Below are 17,632 nucleotides of genomic sequence, written 5' to 3'. Positions count from 1 at the left end.
GACTCAGGGGTACCCCACACTCTGCCTGTATGTCCTCCTGGTGGAGAAATGGTGGGACGGATTGGTACGCACACAGGTCCTGGGGCCGGGCCGCCCCGAGTCCTGGCACTGCCCCTTCCTTCACCGCTGAGCCTCAGTTCCCTTGTCCGTAAAGTGGGGTGATGGTAGCAGCACCCACCATGTAGGACTGTTCCGAGTGAAGTGGGTTATAAATGAAACCGCTAGAGCAGGGGTCAGGCACGTAGAAAGGGCTGGATGACAATGCCTCTGCCACCGGGGCCCGCGGGGCCCTGGGCCGGCCGCATGGAGTCCTGGGTGGGCTCAACCCAGCGCCAGGAGGGCAGCGGCCAAAATATTGGGCGCTGGTGTCACCCAAGGGGAACAGGGCTGAGACTGCAGGTGCGGACATGGGGCTGATCTTTAAATACACCACGTGGAAGTCAGAGGCAGAGCAGGCTCTCCCAAAGTCACAAGGATTCACACAAAAAATACTGCCAGAATATTGTGCACCCCCCACACACATACTGTTCCTTAATGAACTTCTGCCTCCCCCCCCCCCCAACATCTGAGTCATCAGTGGCTGCACGGAAAGAAGAAAATTATGCGGGAATCTCTCCATGCAAAATCCAGTATCAGGAATGCTCGCGTGCCCCGCCCCCTCACCAGGCAGGAGGGAGGGATTCTCTACGTAGGCATCGCTGTGGGGGTGGGGGGGGAGGGTATCAATTTACCATTCCTTTCCACCCGGATTAGGATTATTCATTGTTCTCTGGCTCTGCCCAGGTCTTTTCAGCTACTTATAACTGAATCACCTGCTCCTTAACCTTCTTTAAAGAGGACTGAGCACTGCTTACCCTCTTCTGGGGCTTGGAGATCTGAGAAAGGAGGTCACAGGTCAACCCTCAGGGGAAGAGGTGTTTGGGGGTGTTGGCCCTGATGCTAACGCCAACCCCCCCCCCCCCACCCCTGAGTCTGGGCTCTCTGAGGCCTGCTGGCTGCCTTGGGACATTTCCTCACTCCCAAGCTGTCTTGCACCACACCTCGCTACTTACTGTTGGAAGCAGGATGCTGGAGGCTTCCAGGCTCCTCTTTTTCCGGGTCTCCCTTGTCGTGGACAAGAAGCCGGAGAGCATCAGACACGAGCTGGACCCTGGGGGTCCCTGCTCACCAGCTCCCCATTCCAAACACGGCGGGGGAGGGGGCTTCCTGCCTCATGCTGACCTAGCAGCCAGCATCTGGCCCACCTCTCACCCAGCTGTGTGACCTTGGACAGAACACATGACCTCTCCAAGACTCAGTTTCCCGGTCTATAAAAATGGGATGATATTAGACTTTGCCTCTCAAGCCTGACGTGTAATAAATGGCCGGAAAATTCAGTGTCATGGCCTTGATTGCAATCCTCATCTTCACGGGGGCTGTGACCTAGAGTTTAAGCCTCACTGAGGCATTTTTAAAAAGCCCATTTGTCAGGTACAGAGGGCTTCTTACTAATTTATCCCCCTAAGAACAACCAAGGACTTCTTCCACCAGCTCTAACTCTGGGCCAGGCACTGTATGTCATTTGTTCTGATGTCCCTAGTGCCCCGCCCCGGGTGAGGTCCTCAGCAACACCTGGAAGGACCAGCGAGAAAAAGAGAGATCAGACAGGGGCACCCAGACAAGATGCACAAAAAATCGTAAAAGAGACTCTGCGCTGCAGGAGAACTCATGGAGAATAACTTTAATAATTTTGTTCCTTGAGGAAGCTAACGGGGAAGAGGTCGGGGAAAGGAGAGACGCTTAAGAAGAAGGGTTCCATGTACACAAATATGATGACTTCGAACTTCCAAGGTAGCGCTCTGGGTCACACTAAGCAAGGTCGACCCCTCCCTGGGGTCAGACGCCCAGGTGGCCCCCTGGAGCCGGGGCTGGAGTCCTGGTGGGAGGCGAAGAGAGGTGTGGGTAGCGGGCTTGGAGGAGGGAGTGGACGGGTGAGGTGAGGCCCGGCCCGCCGCAGTCCTGCCCCCGGCCCCTGGGAGCTTGCCTCCCTGTGTCCGGGCCAGGCGAGGGGTTAATGCTATGGCCAGTGGGGAGGCCTGGCGGGCCCAGTGGGGTCTGCGGGCCTGGGCTCAGTGGGGCGGGTGGCGCCGCTCGGCCAGGCTCCCGCGGCCCAGCACCTCGCCGCTGAACTGGTAGGTGAGCTTCTTCTTGACCTTCTTGACCTCGCCTGTCTTGCCGTAGTTGCGCAGGGCGCGGGCCATCTTCTGGTAGGTCATTTTCTTGCGGTTTCCCTTCTGGATGCCCCAGCGGTGTGCCAGAGCCTCCTTGTGCTTGGACGAGAACTGGAAGGTGCCCTTGTCCTTGTCCACCCACCAGATGCTGTCCTTCATGTCGCCGCTGCGGAGCAGGTCCAGCAGGAACTGGTACAGGCGGATCTTCTTTTTGCTGCCTGCGGGCGGGAGGCGGTCAGCGCCCCAGTACAGGCACCGGCCCTCACCTCCCCCTGATGCGGGACCCCCGGCGGGGGGAGTGGTCACTGGGGAAGGACTGGAAGGTGGGGGTGTTCTATAGGGCCCAGGCACTCACACCCGCTCACACCCATCCACACGCAACCCAGAGAGGTAGAGACGCACATGCACCCTCCCAGGCTCGGTCACAGAGATGCCTGTGTGTGTCTGTACCGCACCCGTGCACGTGTGCTCATTGACACATGGACAGCACAGATGGTCACAGAGACTGCGCACACCTGGGCAAACGTTCACACACTCACAGATAAGGACACACACTCAGCTCTGTGCCAGGATCGCTGTGGCCTTGGCCGGGGTGCCGGGGGCACATAGTGGCCAGGGTCTGGGTCAGGGCTGGACGGCTGGGCCACCCTACCTGTTTCCCCATGCAGGAGGCCAGGCCCTGGCTCCAGGCCATCAGCCTCCCCGTCAGACACCTCCAGCGGGGGGCTCTGCCTCTCGCCTTCCTCCTCATCCGAGCTAGGCTGGGCCGGGGACAGGGAAGGGTATGGGAGGCACATCCGGGGTAGGTAGGAGACCTGGAAGGGCAGGGAAAGAAGGTCAAGGTCAGTGAGGCCCAGTTCCCAGCTCAGGGCTGCCAGGGAGGGGTCATCTGAGCAAGAGAAGAGGGAGTAGGGAGGGTGGGGAGGCCAGCAAGGGTCAGAAAGATTTGGGAGAAGGCTGGGGAAGTTGGAGGTCAATCAGGTTACAGGGATCTGGCAAGGTGAACTCCACTCAGGATGTGGGTTGGGGGGGGCCAGGGGCTGCTGAAATCCAGCCCGCCGTAGGCCTCCTAGTTGCGACTGCATGGCCCGGGGAAAGGGCGCCCTTTCCCTATATGCACAGAGGTACTGTATGGCCTGGCATTCCTGGGGTCAGAGGTGGCAGAGCAGAAGGGCCGAGAGATTGGGTAAGGGAGGGAATGGGGTTTTTAATAAGTGGGTGAGACGTGAGGGAAGGCCCAGTGGAGGTCCGCGCGGGGTGGTAGATGTTAACGGAGGTCACTGATTGGGATTAAGGTGCGTGGGGCTGAGGAGGGTCAGTAAAGGGGGTCAGTGGAGATGGGGAGGCTGGGGGAGGTCCGTGTCCAGTAAGATGGGGCGCCGGGTCTGTGAGGGGCCCGTGGATGGGGTTGGGGGTACAGTCAGGGTCGGGAGGACCACCATGGTCGGGCGGATCAGTGGAGGGTGGGAATGATCGGGGCTCTGTCCGGCGTGGGGCCAGAGCAGATAAGGGGTGTGGGGTCACGAGGTCAGTCGGAGGGTCAGGAGGCAGCCGTTGGGGCTCCGGCCGCCGTTGGCGCTGTGGGGCAGGAAGCCAAGTTGAGTAAGAGCCTGTGTCAGCTTCCTGTGGAGCGCCAGCCTCACCACAGCCCGGGTCCCGCGGGACCGGCGGCCGCACGCACCTGGTGGCCGATGCCCGCGTGGGTCGGCGCCATGGGGGTGTCGAGCACGTGCATCTGCTCCAGCTCCATGTGCCGGTAGAGCTGCTGCAGCTGCGGGGGCTGCACGCTCTGCAGCTCCGTGAAGTGGTTCTCCGCGAAGCTCTCGAACTCACTGTGCACGTGGTGCGGGTGGAAGTCCCAGTAATGGTCTGCAGGGGCGGGGGGTGGCGTGCGGTGAGCCCGGGGCGCGCGGGGCAGGGCGAGCTCGTGGTGACGCAGAGCACAGTCATCCGGGCTGCGGGGGCCTGTGACCGCCCACCCGCCTGGGCTCCCCACCATCTCCCCACCCGCCTCGTTAGGTACCACCCCCATTTTACAGATGAAGTCACTGAGGCTTGGCCAGGCAGTTGGAGGTCCTGGCCTGAGCCGAGACCTGGGTCTGAGGCAAAGCCTGTGCTCCCAGCAACCAGCTCCCAGCCTGCCTCCCCCGCGGGCACAAGGACATGGGCAGAGTCTGAATCTTGGCTCTGCCATTTGCTGTCCGTGCGACCTCAGGCACGGGCACCAACCTCTTCAGCCTCAGCCATTGGCTCACTAATAAAATGGGGATCATAGTTATTGGGAGCATACAAATGAGTTCACATTTGTAAAAACTCCCAGTCCTGAAGGAGGCCCTCAGAGAATGCTGATTCCCCCTCTGCTTCTCTGGAAACCACAGAGTGGTTCCTGAGGCCACAGTCACACACACGGTCCTGTCCCACCGCCAAGGTGTGATCGTGAAGTCACATGGCTGATGTTCCTCGCCCACCAGAACCTGTCCCAGACCACGCCACTGCCCCTCCGAAGCCATGCCTCTGGGCGGCTCTGTCTGTCTCCCAGCCAGGCTGCCAGGACACGGGGCTGCACTGGAAACTCCCCATAGGTGCTTTCAGAGTCTGCGGTGGGGATTCGAGTTTGGGGAACAGCCATGTGCCATCGGGAGCTCTGTCTTGGGACTGGGACATGATTTCGCTGAACATCTTTTCCAGGAAGAAAACAAAACAAAAACCTGCCACACGTCTGTGGAGTTCCTGGGGACAATCTGGGGTCCAAAAGAAGATGTGGTGATAAAGGGACAAGAGGGATTTTCTCAGGTGACCCAAGAGGGAGTGTCCAAGATTCTAGGCCAAGTCAGCCTCTCTGGGATGCTACATGGAGACAAATACCAATCCCGTGTGTGTGTGTGTGTGTGTGTGTGTGTGTGTGAGAGAGAGAGAGAGAGAGAGAGAGAGTGAGTCTGTCCTTTTTTCTTTCACAAAAGCACATACTCATTCATTCACACACACCCAAAAAGTGACATGCGTTTTTTTGGCTTTGGACGGGTTCTCAGAAGACTTGCCTCCTAATACCGCTCTGCGATGGCTTTGCTGTGTGACCCTAGACAAGACATTGTATTTCCCCGATCCTCCAATTCCCCAATCTAAAAGTCAAAGACCAGACTGGGTGATTAACAGAGGTCCTGTCCACACATGAAATCACCCAAATCCACAATCCAGGCAGCCCGCACTCCCACCTCTGCAAAGCCACATGGCACAGAAGAGAGAAAGTACATGATCTGGGAGTCAGGCAGAGCTGGGTTCAAATTCCGCCTCTGCCATTGGGCAGGTCACCGCACGTCTATAAGCCTCAGTTTCCTCATCTGTAACATGGGGCTAATAATGACACCTATCCCATAGTCTTGTGCAGGCTGAATGAGCTAATGTCTGCAAGGAGCACAAAATTCCATGCAATAAACATTACTACTACTAAGACTGCTGTGTTATTCTAAAGAACCTAGATTAGCACTTGAGCAAATGGCAGATATTTTCATTCAGGTTTATCTCCTCTTCTTCCTCCCACTCCCTGCCACCTCAGTCAGTGGAACACACACATCGGGTTTTTTTGGTGGGGGGGACTAGGTGTCTCTTTCTCCCAGAGGCTAGAGTTGGGGCCTCAGCATTGCACCATGAGGACAGTGACTGGTGTTGGTCTTCCCTCACCCCCAGGGCTAAACACAGTAGTAACTCAACAAATATTTCCCAAAGGAGTGAATAAAGGAATGAATGAATAAACCCCAGCCTCCTGAAAACTCTCTGACTCTCCTCCACAAAATTATCCAAATCTGATGGGAAAACAAAACAATGTTTCGTTTGTACTTTCATCTTGCAGCAAATTAACAGGGCCCAGAAGATCTCCACTGGCCTGGGAGAGTTGGCTCTGTGCTTCAGAGATGGGGCCATTTGGGGGACTCTGGGATATGGTGAGCCAATCCCCGGTCCTCTTTAGGGGTAGATCTGCCCCCTGGCCCCACTCCTGACCCCTCCCATGTTCGCCTTCCACACCCAGGTTGAACTGTCCAGATCTTGGCAGAGTGCCTTATTCTTGCCTACCAACCCCCACCCGCAAACCCACTTCAGGTCCAGGGTTTGGAGGACCCTGCCTGTGTGCAGTGCTGCAGGTGTGGGGTGAGGGGCCTCCGGTGGCTCTCTTTTCCTCCTGCTCACCCTCTCTGTTCTAGCTCTGCATGAGATCCCTGAGCTCACTCTAGTGGTCCCAGCCTAGGCCAGCATTTCCCATGGGATTCTCGGGACACTTTCATCAGAGTCACTCTGGGGGGCTTGGGACTCCACTTGGAGACTCAGGGAATCAGAAGCACCAAGAGAGGAGCTGGGAATTGGAATTTAACCGGGCCCAAAAGAGGTTCCTTTGCTCACTGAAACTCTGGAACCCTGCCCCAGGGTCCCCTGAAAGCTGCAAAGGGGACTCGAGCTACAATTAAGGTTTCAAAAGGCCCAACGGAAACCTCGCCTTTACCCTTGATTTGGGTGCTCGGGCAATTATGTAATAAACGCTGCCTGGTAGGCAGAAACGTTCCAAGCACGGGGCCCTCTGAAGGAACACAAGGCAAGGAATCCTTCCTAGTGCAAAGGTCGGCAGTCCTGGGCTCTTTGGGCCTCATTTCTAGACGACCGTTCACAAACACAGTGCTTTACCCCTTCACTGGGTTACCGGGGTCATCCTGCACGATGTCTCCTTAGCATGACTCTGCTCCTCAAAGGAATATGATGCCATTGGCATATCTAAAGTTCGACCCTTGTTTTCATAGCCTGGCAGGCCACCCAACACATAGTAGGCCTCAACCAATATTCAAATGATCGGTAAAATTTAGCTTTTAACATGCATTTTTATGTACTGGGCACAATGCTGGGTACTCACACCACATTTCTCATTTAATCTCACCTTAGCTCTGACCAGTGGCCATCATAGTGTGGCACTTCTTTTTTTTTTTTTTAGTATAATCTTTCTTTTTTTCAAAGATTTTATTTATTTACTTATTTGACAGAGAGAGATCATAAGCAGACAGAGAGAGGGGGGTAAGCAGGCTCCCTGCTGAGCAGAGAGTCCAGTGTTGGGCTTGATCCCAGGACCCTAAGATCATGACCTGGGCCAAAGGCAGAGGCTTAACTCATTGAGACACCCAGGCGCCCCTAGTATAATCTTTCTTTTGCACATGAGGAAACTATGACTCAAAGAGATGAAGTCCCTTGCCCACAAGCAGACATTGGCAAAGTCACCTGTGTCTCCCTTCAGGGATTGAACTCCTACCATTACATCATACAACTTCTGAGAAGCAAGGCTGTTAATGAGAGCTGTAATTAAGACCCATGGTGCCACCAGCTTTTCTGCCTGCTTTTATCTATCTGTTTGTCTGCCATCAGCCACTCTCACCCACAGTTCATCATCTGTCCTCCATCCATCCATCCTTCATTCATCCACCCATCTCTGGTCCCTCTTCCACTCATCCATCACAATCCATCCATCAATCCATCATCAGGCCACCCGTTCATCATCCGTCATTCCCTCCACCTCTTCCAGCCAGCCAGCAAGAACCCATTCATCTTGATCTCTCATTACCTCCCTCTAAATGAGCTCCCAATCTGGGACCAAAGTCCTACCCACCCATCACTATTCTGACTTAGTATTTTTGGTGTCCTTAATACCTGTAAGTCACCAGGACAAAAACAAAATGATATTCCAAGCAACTCCACACATACACAAAACTTAAGCCCTAAGTGTCATTCAGTTGACCTTATCTCCTCGGACAGAAATCCGAGTCTTAAACTCAGGGTTCCCCCCAGGGGAGCAGAAGTAGGATCAAGACAGAGAAGGATGATGAGGAATTAAGAAGACAAAGGCTGAGGAAAAAAACTTTAGGAAATCACAGACCACTAGACATGGGCTCCTGCAGCCCAGCCCCCCTGCCCATCGCTCCTATAAGGGAACCAGAGGTCAGAGAGTGGAGCTCTAGGCTTCATATACTTGTTACTCTCCACCTTGTACCCTAATTATTGAAGTTTTAGGTATTTCCCGTCTTAAAATAATAAATTGGGTAGGACTTGTGTTTTGCGGTTTCCATAGCACCTAGCAATGCGCCTGGAGTACAAGAGATGCTTTGTATATATTGATTAGATGGATAGGTCCGTAAGAAATTGCTAGAGGGTTTGGCAGGTGAAGGGAAGGACAACTGGAGAGGTGAATGAGTGCATGATTAGATGGGTGTGTGGATACACTGGGTAGAGGGTCAGCGGGAGGATGAAAGAGTACTTGGAAAGATGGAAGGATGGAGAGAAGTCATGCCTTGGAACTCTAGTTCCATCACCAGTCCCCTCACAAAGAACAAATCCCATCACATCTGTTGTGATGGCTACTATCAAAAACCAGAAACTAACCAGCGTTGGTGAGAATGTGGAGAAATTGGAATCCTTCTGCCCTGGGGGTGGGAAGGTAAAATGGTGCAGCCACTGTGGAAAACAGTCTGGAGGTCCTCAAAAATTTAAAATAGAGCTACCATTTTACATTATGCCTATTTTGCCACAATTTAAAATAATAAGAATAAACATTAAATTTTATGAGCCCTGCCTTCAAAATCTGTCCCAGATCTGTCCACTCCTTTCTGTCCCTAGCACCATCACCCTTGGCCACGCCACTGTCATCTCTTGCCTGGATTATTCCAGGAGTCCCCTCGCAGTACTTTCTCCCTGCTCTTACTGTGGCCCCTACAGCAGCCAGAGTGATTTTCTATTTATTTATTTTTTTCCCCAGAGTGATTTTTTAAAAAGCTTATTCATTGGAACCCCTGAGTATTGGAAGAAGGTACTAAAAACTTCCAGAGACAAAATGAAACTAAACAAGCAGAAAAACCCACAAAAACAAAAAAACAAGGTTACATTCCAAAAAGAGGACATAAAAAGAGATCCGACTTTGAAGAAAAAAACTCCAATAACCAGAAAAATAGAGAAATGCTTTCAAATTTCTAAGGGAAAATGTGGGTTTCAACCTAGATTTCTGTACATGGCCGACCTACTGTTAACCATGAAGACATGAGAACAAGCAAACAGCAAAACCCTACCTCCCACACACCCTCTCTTAGGACGCTATGGCGAGAAGAGTAATAATAAGTCCTGTCCGTGGTACATAGCATTCACCATGTACTGGGCACCTTTCTAAGGATTGGACATACAGTGACTCACTCAACCCTTGCAGCAATCCTGAGAAGTCGGTACCATTTTGAAGTTGAAGCGGAGAGGTAAATCTTGCCCTTGGTCACCCCAGAGAATAGTGGGGAGGGCAATGGGGCATGAATCTCAGCAACCTGGCTCCAGAACGAGGACGCTACCTCCTTGTCATCCCGCCCCTCGTCCTCTTTTTGGGGGACGAGCAAGTACAGGTAATCAAAGTGTCCCATGTGGCTCAGCTGAGTAACCTTCACAGGGTCCTCATACCGGCAAATGTAGGTACTGAGGTCAAAAGTCACTACACGGAGAAACACGAATATTGTGTTATCTTACTTCTATGTGGAATCTTAAAAATATATATCCTGAGCTTACAGACAAGGAAATCAGATTTGTGGTTGCCAGAGGCTGGGGTTGGGGTTGGGGAAATTGGAGGAACGTGGTCAAAAGGGACAAATTAAAAAAAAAAAAAAAAGGGACACCCTATGGTTACTATGGTTATAAGTACCGGGACACGACGTACAATGTGGTGGCTGCCGTTAACAATGCAGTGCGGTATATTGGAAAGTTGCCAAGAGATTAGATCCTCAAAGTTCTTTTCACAAGGAGAAAATCTTTTTTTTTTTTTTTTCTATCTCTATGAGGTGAAGGATATTAACCAGATTTACTGGGGTGCCCATTTCGCACTGTCTGTGGCCGTCAGGTCATTAGGTCCTGCACCTTAACCCCACACAGTATCCTATGTCGGTTCCATCAGTAAAACCAGGAAAACGTTGCTGTAGGAGCGTTTGGGAATGTGTGAAGTGTGAGTGTGTGTGCGTGTGCGTTCTGAATGAGTCTAATCAGAGTCTTATCTTGCACAGAACAAGATGGACTATTTGGTAATATCTCAAACTGAAGATTCAAGCTAGATCCTTCAGCATTGGAATAGGAAGCCTGGGAAAACAGCTTTCCTCTGTCTCTGCTGTGCCAAGTATGTCAGGAAGACATGTCTACGATAAGCTGAGGTAAAAGGCAGCAACTTGCGGGACGGCGTGATGCTACCGTTCCGTTGTGGTGGGAACAGAATATACACACGTGCGTGCACACATTGACAGACATACAAGAGGATATACACACGGAATAAAACGTCTGCCTGGACGGATGAAGGTGCTATCAGAGGGGAGGGAGCTCGGGAAGAGGGAACTATCTTACGTGATAAGTATTTTAAAATTTTTGCAATGTTTATCCTAACAATCAAAAATTGACGATTTAAAATGTATTTAGATTTTCAACACACACACACACAGGATGATTCAGATCATGTTATTTCTCCGCTCAAATCCTGCAATGCCTTCCCATTGTCTGTAGGATAAAACCCAAACTCTGGCCTTCGGGCCCTGTGTACTGTGTCCTTGGCAGGCCCCTCCGGCTTGCCTCAGTCTCCACACCCGCCACCCCCCTCCCCTGGGCCCCCCGCCACTCTAGCCCTCTGTTGGAGGTTTGCGCTGCTTTGCCCTTGCTGTTCTCTCTACCTGGTGCGTCTTTCTCCTCTGCATCCACTGGCCTAATCACCTCATCTGCCCCTTCCTCAGAGACCTGCCCTGACCTCCCAAGGGAAAGTAGTCGTCGGTGTTCTGCATTACACGATTTTCATAGGACTTAGTATTGCATGTCTGCTTATGTGACTGTTTATGGCCTCTTCCCTCTCTGGAATGTAAGCTGTCAGGAGAGCTCATCTAACTCGCTTATCATGGAGCCTCTGGTGTCTAGAACAGTGCCTGGTACACAGCATATTATCAGGACCTGTGGGTAGCCGGACAAATGAGGAATGAGTGGGCACATGGAAAAATGATTCGTGTTGGAAGGTCGAGGGAGCGGCTGCAAGGGTGGGTGGTTGATGGGTGGGCGGCTGGCTGGTTGCCTGGCACCTGGGTAGGCTGAAACTGACGCAGTGGGTCTGTTGCAGACTGCTTTGGCTTCTCCCACTCTCCCAGCCGCTTCCTCTCTCCCACCTGGCGAGGTCATGAAGTTAATGTACTACGTCTTGAAAGCTCCCTGAGCCCTTGCTGGACTCAGGAGCTTGTGCATTTCACGCGTGACCTCAGTGAATCGCCACAATGTGACGAGGTAAGTGTTTCCATGCTCTCACTTCCATATATGAGGGACCAGGGCCTCTGAGAGGCTGTCATTTGCTCTAAGATCACACACTGGTGAGTGATGAAACCAGGAGCAGTCCCAGGTCCAGCCCCAGTGCCTCCGAGAGGCTGTCATTTGCTCTAAGGTCACACACTAGTGAGTGATGAAACCAGGAGCAGCCCAGGTCCAGCCCCAGTGCCTTCTTAGTAAGTTTCAACCACCTGAAAACGCAGACACAGAGGACGTTCAGGAACTGGTGGGAAAATGTGGCGTGTCTCTACACTTGAGTCTCCAGACAGTACCTTCCAAGAGGTATTAGGAAAGGGCAAAACAGGGCACCTGGATGACTCAACCCATTAAGCATCTGCCTTTGGCTCAGGTCCTGAGGCCCTGGGATCAAGCCCCGCATTGGGCTCCCTGGTCAGTGGGGAGTCTTCTTCCCCCTCTGCCTCTCCCTCTGCTCTCTTGTTCTCTCTCTCAAATAAGTAAATAAAATCTTTAAAAAAGAAAAAAGAGGGACGCCTGGGTGGCTCAGTTGGTTAAGCCACTGCCTTCGACTCGGGTCGTGATTCCAGGGTCCTGGGATCGAGTCCCGCGTTGGGCTCCTTGATCAGCGGGGAGCCTGCTTCTCTCTCTGCCTCTGCCTGCCTCTCTGCCTGCTTGTGTTCTCTCTCTCTCTGACAGATAAATAAATAAATAAAATATTTTTTAAAAAAGAAAGAGAGAGAGAGAAAGAAAGAAAAAAGAAAGGACGAACAGATGCCCAGATCAGCACAGATGCCCAGATTGGAAATGATAGGAGAAGGGGTGCAGGGAGTAGGGGCCAGGACACCTGGGTATGCCAGAGGAGTCTCTGAAGAAATTGGGGCATGACCAAAATAGGGTACTCAGGCATCTGATCAGGAGTCATTGCTAGAGCCCCAGCCCAGATGTAAGGGGCCTGCCTGGGCACTGGGCCAGCAAAGTACAGGTTGCCCTAAAGCACTCACTCCATCAGTCCCCGGTCTAGCTGGTTTCTAGATGTATGAACACACACTCATATTGCACGAGGGGAAACTGAGGCTGCAACAGGCCCAAAGGAAATGCCCCAAGCCCAGTGAAAGTGAGAGAACATTAGGCCAGAGGGGAAAGCGTCCCTAAGCAGCCCAAGGCCAAGCTGAGTTTGCGGGGACCTGACCGTCCTGCTGCCTGGAGCCACCAGGGGGAGCCAGTCCTTAAGTCCCGAGGGACCTTCTTGGGTCCTGGCCCGCTAGGTGCAAGGGTCACCAAGGGCTGGTGTCCAGGTCAGGGAGACCCCATCCCCGACCCTGGATGGGGGTGCTGGGAAGATAGGTGGATGAGGGAGACTTTCTCTCTAAATTGTCTGGCGTTTCCACAGAGAGGACACATTGTTTGCCGAATCATGAGTAAGCTTTGAAGGATGAAAAAGCAGATGTTTAAAACCTTCCTAGCCCCGGGATTCAGGGAGAAGTCTTTGTGTTCCCACACGCGGACTTGAGGCTCCTCCAGCACCTACGCCCTAGACGTGGCTCCGGGTCTGGCCTTTAGAAACGTTGCCAGCCCTGTTATCCCCAGTGCCGCCATTCACAGGATTTGGCATCCAGATGTGGGAGTCCTTCCTAATAAGGAAGGGGCCTGTGGCATCCCCGGGCAGGGCCCTCAGGTTGAGACTGCCCTCAGGTGTGCCTGAAGGATGAAGCGACAGGTGGGGCTGGCCCCCAGGCGTGGCCTCGCCGTGGGAAACCTTTCTCTGGGGCTGCAGACACCCCGGTATCTGGCCTGCCCAGATTTCAGACTCCTGGAGAATTCCTCAGGGAAGACCTTCTAACTAGGCCTTCTCCCTTTGACTCCAGGGTGCCACATCAATATACCAAGATCCCCTTTGGGCGGCCTCTCCGACTGCCCTGCCAGGGTCCCAGGCCCCTACTGCCTGTCCCCATCAACCCTGAATGTGCTCCGGGATCGCAGCTGGGCTTTGGGATAGGCAGTGAGACTCGGACTGAAGGCTCACCTGGCTCGCGCTCCATCCTCACTACCCCCCTTGCAAGCTGGGGCTCCAGCCCCTGCCGAATGAGGGGGCCCTCAGAGCCTTTCCCTCAGTGAGCAGTTCTTAAACAGGGGTGACTCTGTCCCCCAGAGGGTTATTTGGTAACAAATAACATGTGGAGACATTTTTGGTTATCGTGACTGGCGGTACTTCTGGCATCTGAAGGGCCGAAGCCAGGGATGCCGCCGGACATCCTACAGTGCACAGGGCAGGCCCCACGACAAGGAAATGGTCCAGCCCCAAATGTCGAGAGAGGTTGAGAACACAGCAGGGAGCAGGGGTGACACCAACGTGGAATTCACATCAGGTGAAGGGGTGGAAACACCAGAGAGGAAGAATCGGGGTGAGGGGAGCAGGAGAGGGCCCCCGGACTGGAGCAGACAGACTGGGCTCCCCGGACCAGCTGTGTGACCTCGCACAAGTCGCTCCCTGAGCCTCTGCTTCCTGGTTTGTGAAAAGCCATACGGATTGGACCAGAAGGTAAACGCGGACGAAGCTGACCTCAGGCCCTGGCGCACTGGAGAAGCTCAGTAAATGCAGGCCGGGGGCGTGGCGGGTGGGGCGTGGGGGGTGGCAGGGCCCAGTACTCACCGCTGTGGCTTTCTCCATCGCTGCTGAGATAGGGGTAGTATTCGTGTGTTTGGCGCTGGTACAGGTCCGTGTCATAGGGAACCAGGTCTTCTGATGGCTGCTGAGAGAGGAGGCTGTCAGGGCTCCGGTGGTGGCGGGAAGACCCCAGCCGGCTTGGCAGCCCCCCGCATGTTGGGACCACACCACCCTCCCACACTGAGGGACTGCGTCCGGCCTACAGCGCTCTCTCTGCCTGAAACTGCGAGAGGCCACAGCAGGGACAGGGGACCCAGGAGAGCAGAGTCTTGGCTTCCGCAGAACAGGGCTGACAGGGACTCCAAAGGTCACAGGTCAAAAGAGGACCCAGGCTGAGAAGAGAGCATGGCTCCCTCCCCCGCCTCCCCCCACAGCGGCTCCTGAAGCCACACCCCCACTCACACCTGCACCCCCGGTCCCCATCTCACACACGAACTCTCTCACGTTCGTTCACACCAACACACCTACACCTCCCGATGTACAAATGTTCCCCATGACACCCACACTCCCACACATGAACTCAAACTCACGTGCCCGCCCACACTCACTCCACAGGTCGCTCGCACCCACACACCTGCGGTCACGTGTTACACACTGTTGTACCCTTACACCGTAGGCACACATGGCCCCTTGAGTGAACACACGTCCCCTCGCACTCGCTCTCAGGAACCTTAAACACAGGTGAGGCCCATCAAGGCCCCTCACAGATCGCTTGCATTCCCACCCTCATTGCACACACACGTGTCCTCCTGCCGTGGTCTCCACAGCCTGTGCCCGGGGCCCAAGGCACCCTCAGGGCCCATGACGACCGATGGCCACTCACACTCATGGGGTCTACTGTTGTCACCAGGCAGGGTTGGGGGCCATGGGCCAGCCAGAGCCTTGGTCCTCTCACTCTCCTTCCTCCATCCTCCTTCTGACACGCCCACTGGGATACTCCCTTCTCTTCCTCCCTTTCCTACTGCCCTCACCCCTGTTCTTCCTCCCACCCCCACCCCGTCCTCCTCTCCCCCCTCCTCCAGCCCTCACTCCTCCCCATCCTCCTCTGCCCTCCTCCTCCTCCACCCCCTCATTCCTCCCTGCCCTCCTCTCCCCTCCTCTTCACTCCTCCCTGCCCTCCTCTCCCCTTCTCCTCGCTCCTCTGTCCTCCTCTGCCCTCCTCCTCCTCCATCTCCTCACTCCTCCCTGTCCTCTCCCCTCTTCCTCCACCCCCTCACTCCTCCCTGTCCTCTCCCCCTCCGCCCCCTGCAGCCCTCACTCCTCCCCGTCCTGGTGCCGGCATAGGGACAGCACACCCAGCTTCACAGTCATCAGGCCTCTCCCCACCCCCGCAGTGTGTGCCCAGGGATTGCACAACAGTTACTCGGGTCCTCAAGGGCTTGGGGGGGGGGTGGCAAGGGGCCTTGGGAGCCCACCTTCCCAGGAGCAGCCCCTGAGGGGTTTGGTGCCCCCTGCCTAGCTGTGTCCAGAGTTCAGGGATTGAGAGGTCAAGGGTCAGAGACTGTGTGGCCAAGCTTCTGGGCCTGTGGCTTTCTTGAGGCAGACTTGGTTCTTCCTGGGACCACATCCATCCCCTGCTCCCTCCCCCACCTTCTTGGTGGTGGACCAGGCGGGTGGGATAAGGCTGGGTCTGGGGCAGCCGGCTGGAGCTGTCTGTGTCTGACCAGTAAGAAGGCCAGGAACCCAGCACCGGGTTTCCAACAGCAGGATGTCAGGCCTGGGGTGCCTCCTGGGGCTCAGAGGCCTGGCTGGGGTGGGGCAGGGGGAGGGAGCTGCCATTAGGCCGGGAAAGCTGAGTCAGGTGGGCAGGCCCTGCCAAACCCTGCCCGGCTCCCCCAGGGCTCCCCACCCCTGCTGAGTGGGGATGGGGTGGGAAAGAGAGAGGGGTCCTCTCTGAGGGGCCCAGGTCTGCAGCTGCCCGAGGCTGCAACTGTCACGGAGAGAGGGGCAGCGGTGATCGCCCGGCCTGCTGCCCTTCCCTCCAGGGCTCCCCTGGGACTCCTGCTGCTTCACGTCCAGCCCTGGTCCTTTCCCACCCTCAGCCCCTGCCCTCGCTCCTGCCTCTACTCTACTGGCTCCTACCCTGCCGCCCTTGATCTCAGCCCCAGATGGGCCCAGCTCCGGTTGACCTCCCCTCTCAGCTCCCTGGCCAGTACCCCAGCGCAACTGCCGTCCTAGTCTCCGCTCCACTTCTTGCTGTCGCCCAGCCCCCGGGGACCTGCCGGCCCCAGGCCCAGACCCTTGGGTCAACAACCCTGTCTGCTGTGCCAGGCCCCAGACCAGGCACTGGGGACCCAGACATAAATGAGCCTCCATTTGAGACATAAATGATTCCAGGAGCACCCAGACTATGGGCTGAGACCTCTGGCCTATTGCCTCCTGCCCTCAAGCCTTCACCGTCCAGGGACCAGCTTCCCCCCACACCAGTCTCCCCAAGCCCTCCCCCGCCACCGCTCCGCCACCGTCCTCACCATCCTCAGCCCAGCACCCTGCCCAGGAGCTCGGCCTGCCACCCAAGCCCCATCTATAAATAACCGTTCAGGCCCCACCGATCACAGCCCCACCGTGGGCCCAGCCCTCAGCCCGCCGGGGCACGCTCAAAGAAGCCAATGCCCCCCTCGCTGGGTCTCAGACCAGGAGCTCCAGGGAGGAAACACCAACTTCCCACTGATAGCGAGCCTGGGAGGGCAGCTGGCTGGTCGGTGGCCTGGTGGGCAGCGGACGGTCGTCTGAGGGCTGCGGGTCTGGCTAGTAGAGGAGTCCCGGTACTCACAGGGGGGACGAGGGGAAACCCTTCCATTTTGCACGCCTGTAACATCCAGCCGAGCTCCGAGCCGGTCAGGTCCCCTGCCTCGGTGGGGGCCAGTGCGGAGCCCCTCAGGATGGGGCGCCCCGTCAGGGGCCGGACGGACTCAGGGCGGGCGCAGGGCTCGGGCCTGCCCCCTGAGCTACAGGAGCCCTGGGTGAGCCCCCTCCCTTGACATTGCAGGGCCAGCGCAAGTTCCTGATTTTATCGAAGGGCCTGCCACTGGGAGATAGTCCCCTTGGGGTGACATCACCGCCCCAGCCCGTTTGCATAAATCTCTTGCGCTACATACAGGAAGTCTCAGGCCGGCTGGGGCAGGTGGTGCTCGGAGGGCTGGCCTGAGAGGCCATGGGGGCCAGGCCCCCTGCCCAGAGGAAGCTGGAACTGTGAGGGGCGGTCGAGGCTGGGGTGGAAGAGAAAGAGGGGGACGGAGGAAGCCTAGCCCTACCACAGGGAGGACATCACTGCCCCCAGGCCCTGCTGAGGCCCCCTAACCCCGCAGATGCCCACCGCTCTTGAGATCCCCATGTGGCCAACAGTCAGTTGCTTGGGGTCAGAGCCGGTAGCTTCTCAGAGTCAGAAGCGGGGTGGCTTCCCCAGGCCTTCGCTTTCTGGGCTCAGCCTGATTGGCTGAGAGCTCTGATCTAGGAGAGT

General features: G+C 55.6%; 1 protein-coding gene across 3 annotated transcripts; it reads right to left on the bottom strand.

The window, feature by feature from the left end:
- Positions 1-1,705: 1,705 nt before the first annotated feature.
- On the bottom strand, positions 1,706-17,195 carry SPI1 (Spi-1 proto-oncogene). Of its 3 annotated transcripts, none has more exons than XM_046017781.1 (5): positions 16,946-17,195; positions 14,158-14,257; positions 3,892-4,079; positions 2,863-3,025; positions 1,706-2,428 (listed from the first exon to the last, which is right to left on the bottom strand). In XM_046017781.1, the coding sequence occupies exons 1-5, from the start codon at positions 16,988-16,990 to the stop codon at positions 2,109-2,111; spliced, it is 816 nt and encodes a 271-aa protein (XP_045873737.1). In that variant the 5' UTR covers positions 16,991-17,195; the 3' UTR covers positions 1,706-2,108. The 3 variants fall into 3 exon arrangements, with proteins under 3 accessions (XP_045873737.1, XP_045873738.1, XP_045873739.1); XM_046017782.1 differs by having other exon boundaries at positions 14,158-14,254; XM_046017783.1 differs by lacking the exon at positions 16,946-17,195 and adding an exon at positions 14,996-15,113 and having other exon boundaries at positions 14,158-14,254.
- Positions 17,196-17,632: the final 437 nt, after the last annotated feature.

Source organism: Meles meles, chromosome 8 (genome assembly GCF_922984935.1).
Source record: "Meles meles chromosome 8, mMelMel3.1 paternal haplotype, whole genome shotgun sequence".
In the NCBI taxonomy this organism is placed as follows: Eukaryota; Metazoa; Chordata; class Mammalia; order Carnivora; family Mustelidae; genus Meles; species Meles meles.
Note: the sequence above shows the minus strand (reverse complement) of the source record. Positions and strands in the feature narration are given on the sequence as shown.

What these genes read in the sequence shown, in the direction of transcription:
- SPI1 (XM_046017781.1), bottom strand. Translation starts at nt 16,990, where the DNA reads ATGTTACAGGCGTGCAAAATGGAAGGGTTTCCCCTCGTCCCCCCT. An exon ending in CGATGGAGAAAGCCACAGCG is followed by an intron (nt 4,080 to 14,157) that starts GTGAGTACTGGG and finishes CCGCCCCTGCAG; the next exon opens with ACCATTACTGGGACTTCCAC. An exon ending in ACGCGGGCATCGGCCACCAG is followed by an intron (nt 3,026 to 3,891) that starts GTGCGTGCGGCC and finishes CTGCCCTTCCAG; the next exon opens with GTCTCCTACCTACCCCGGAT.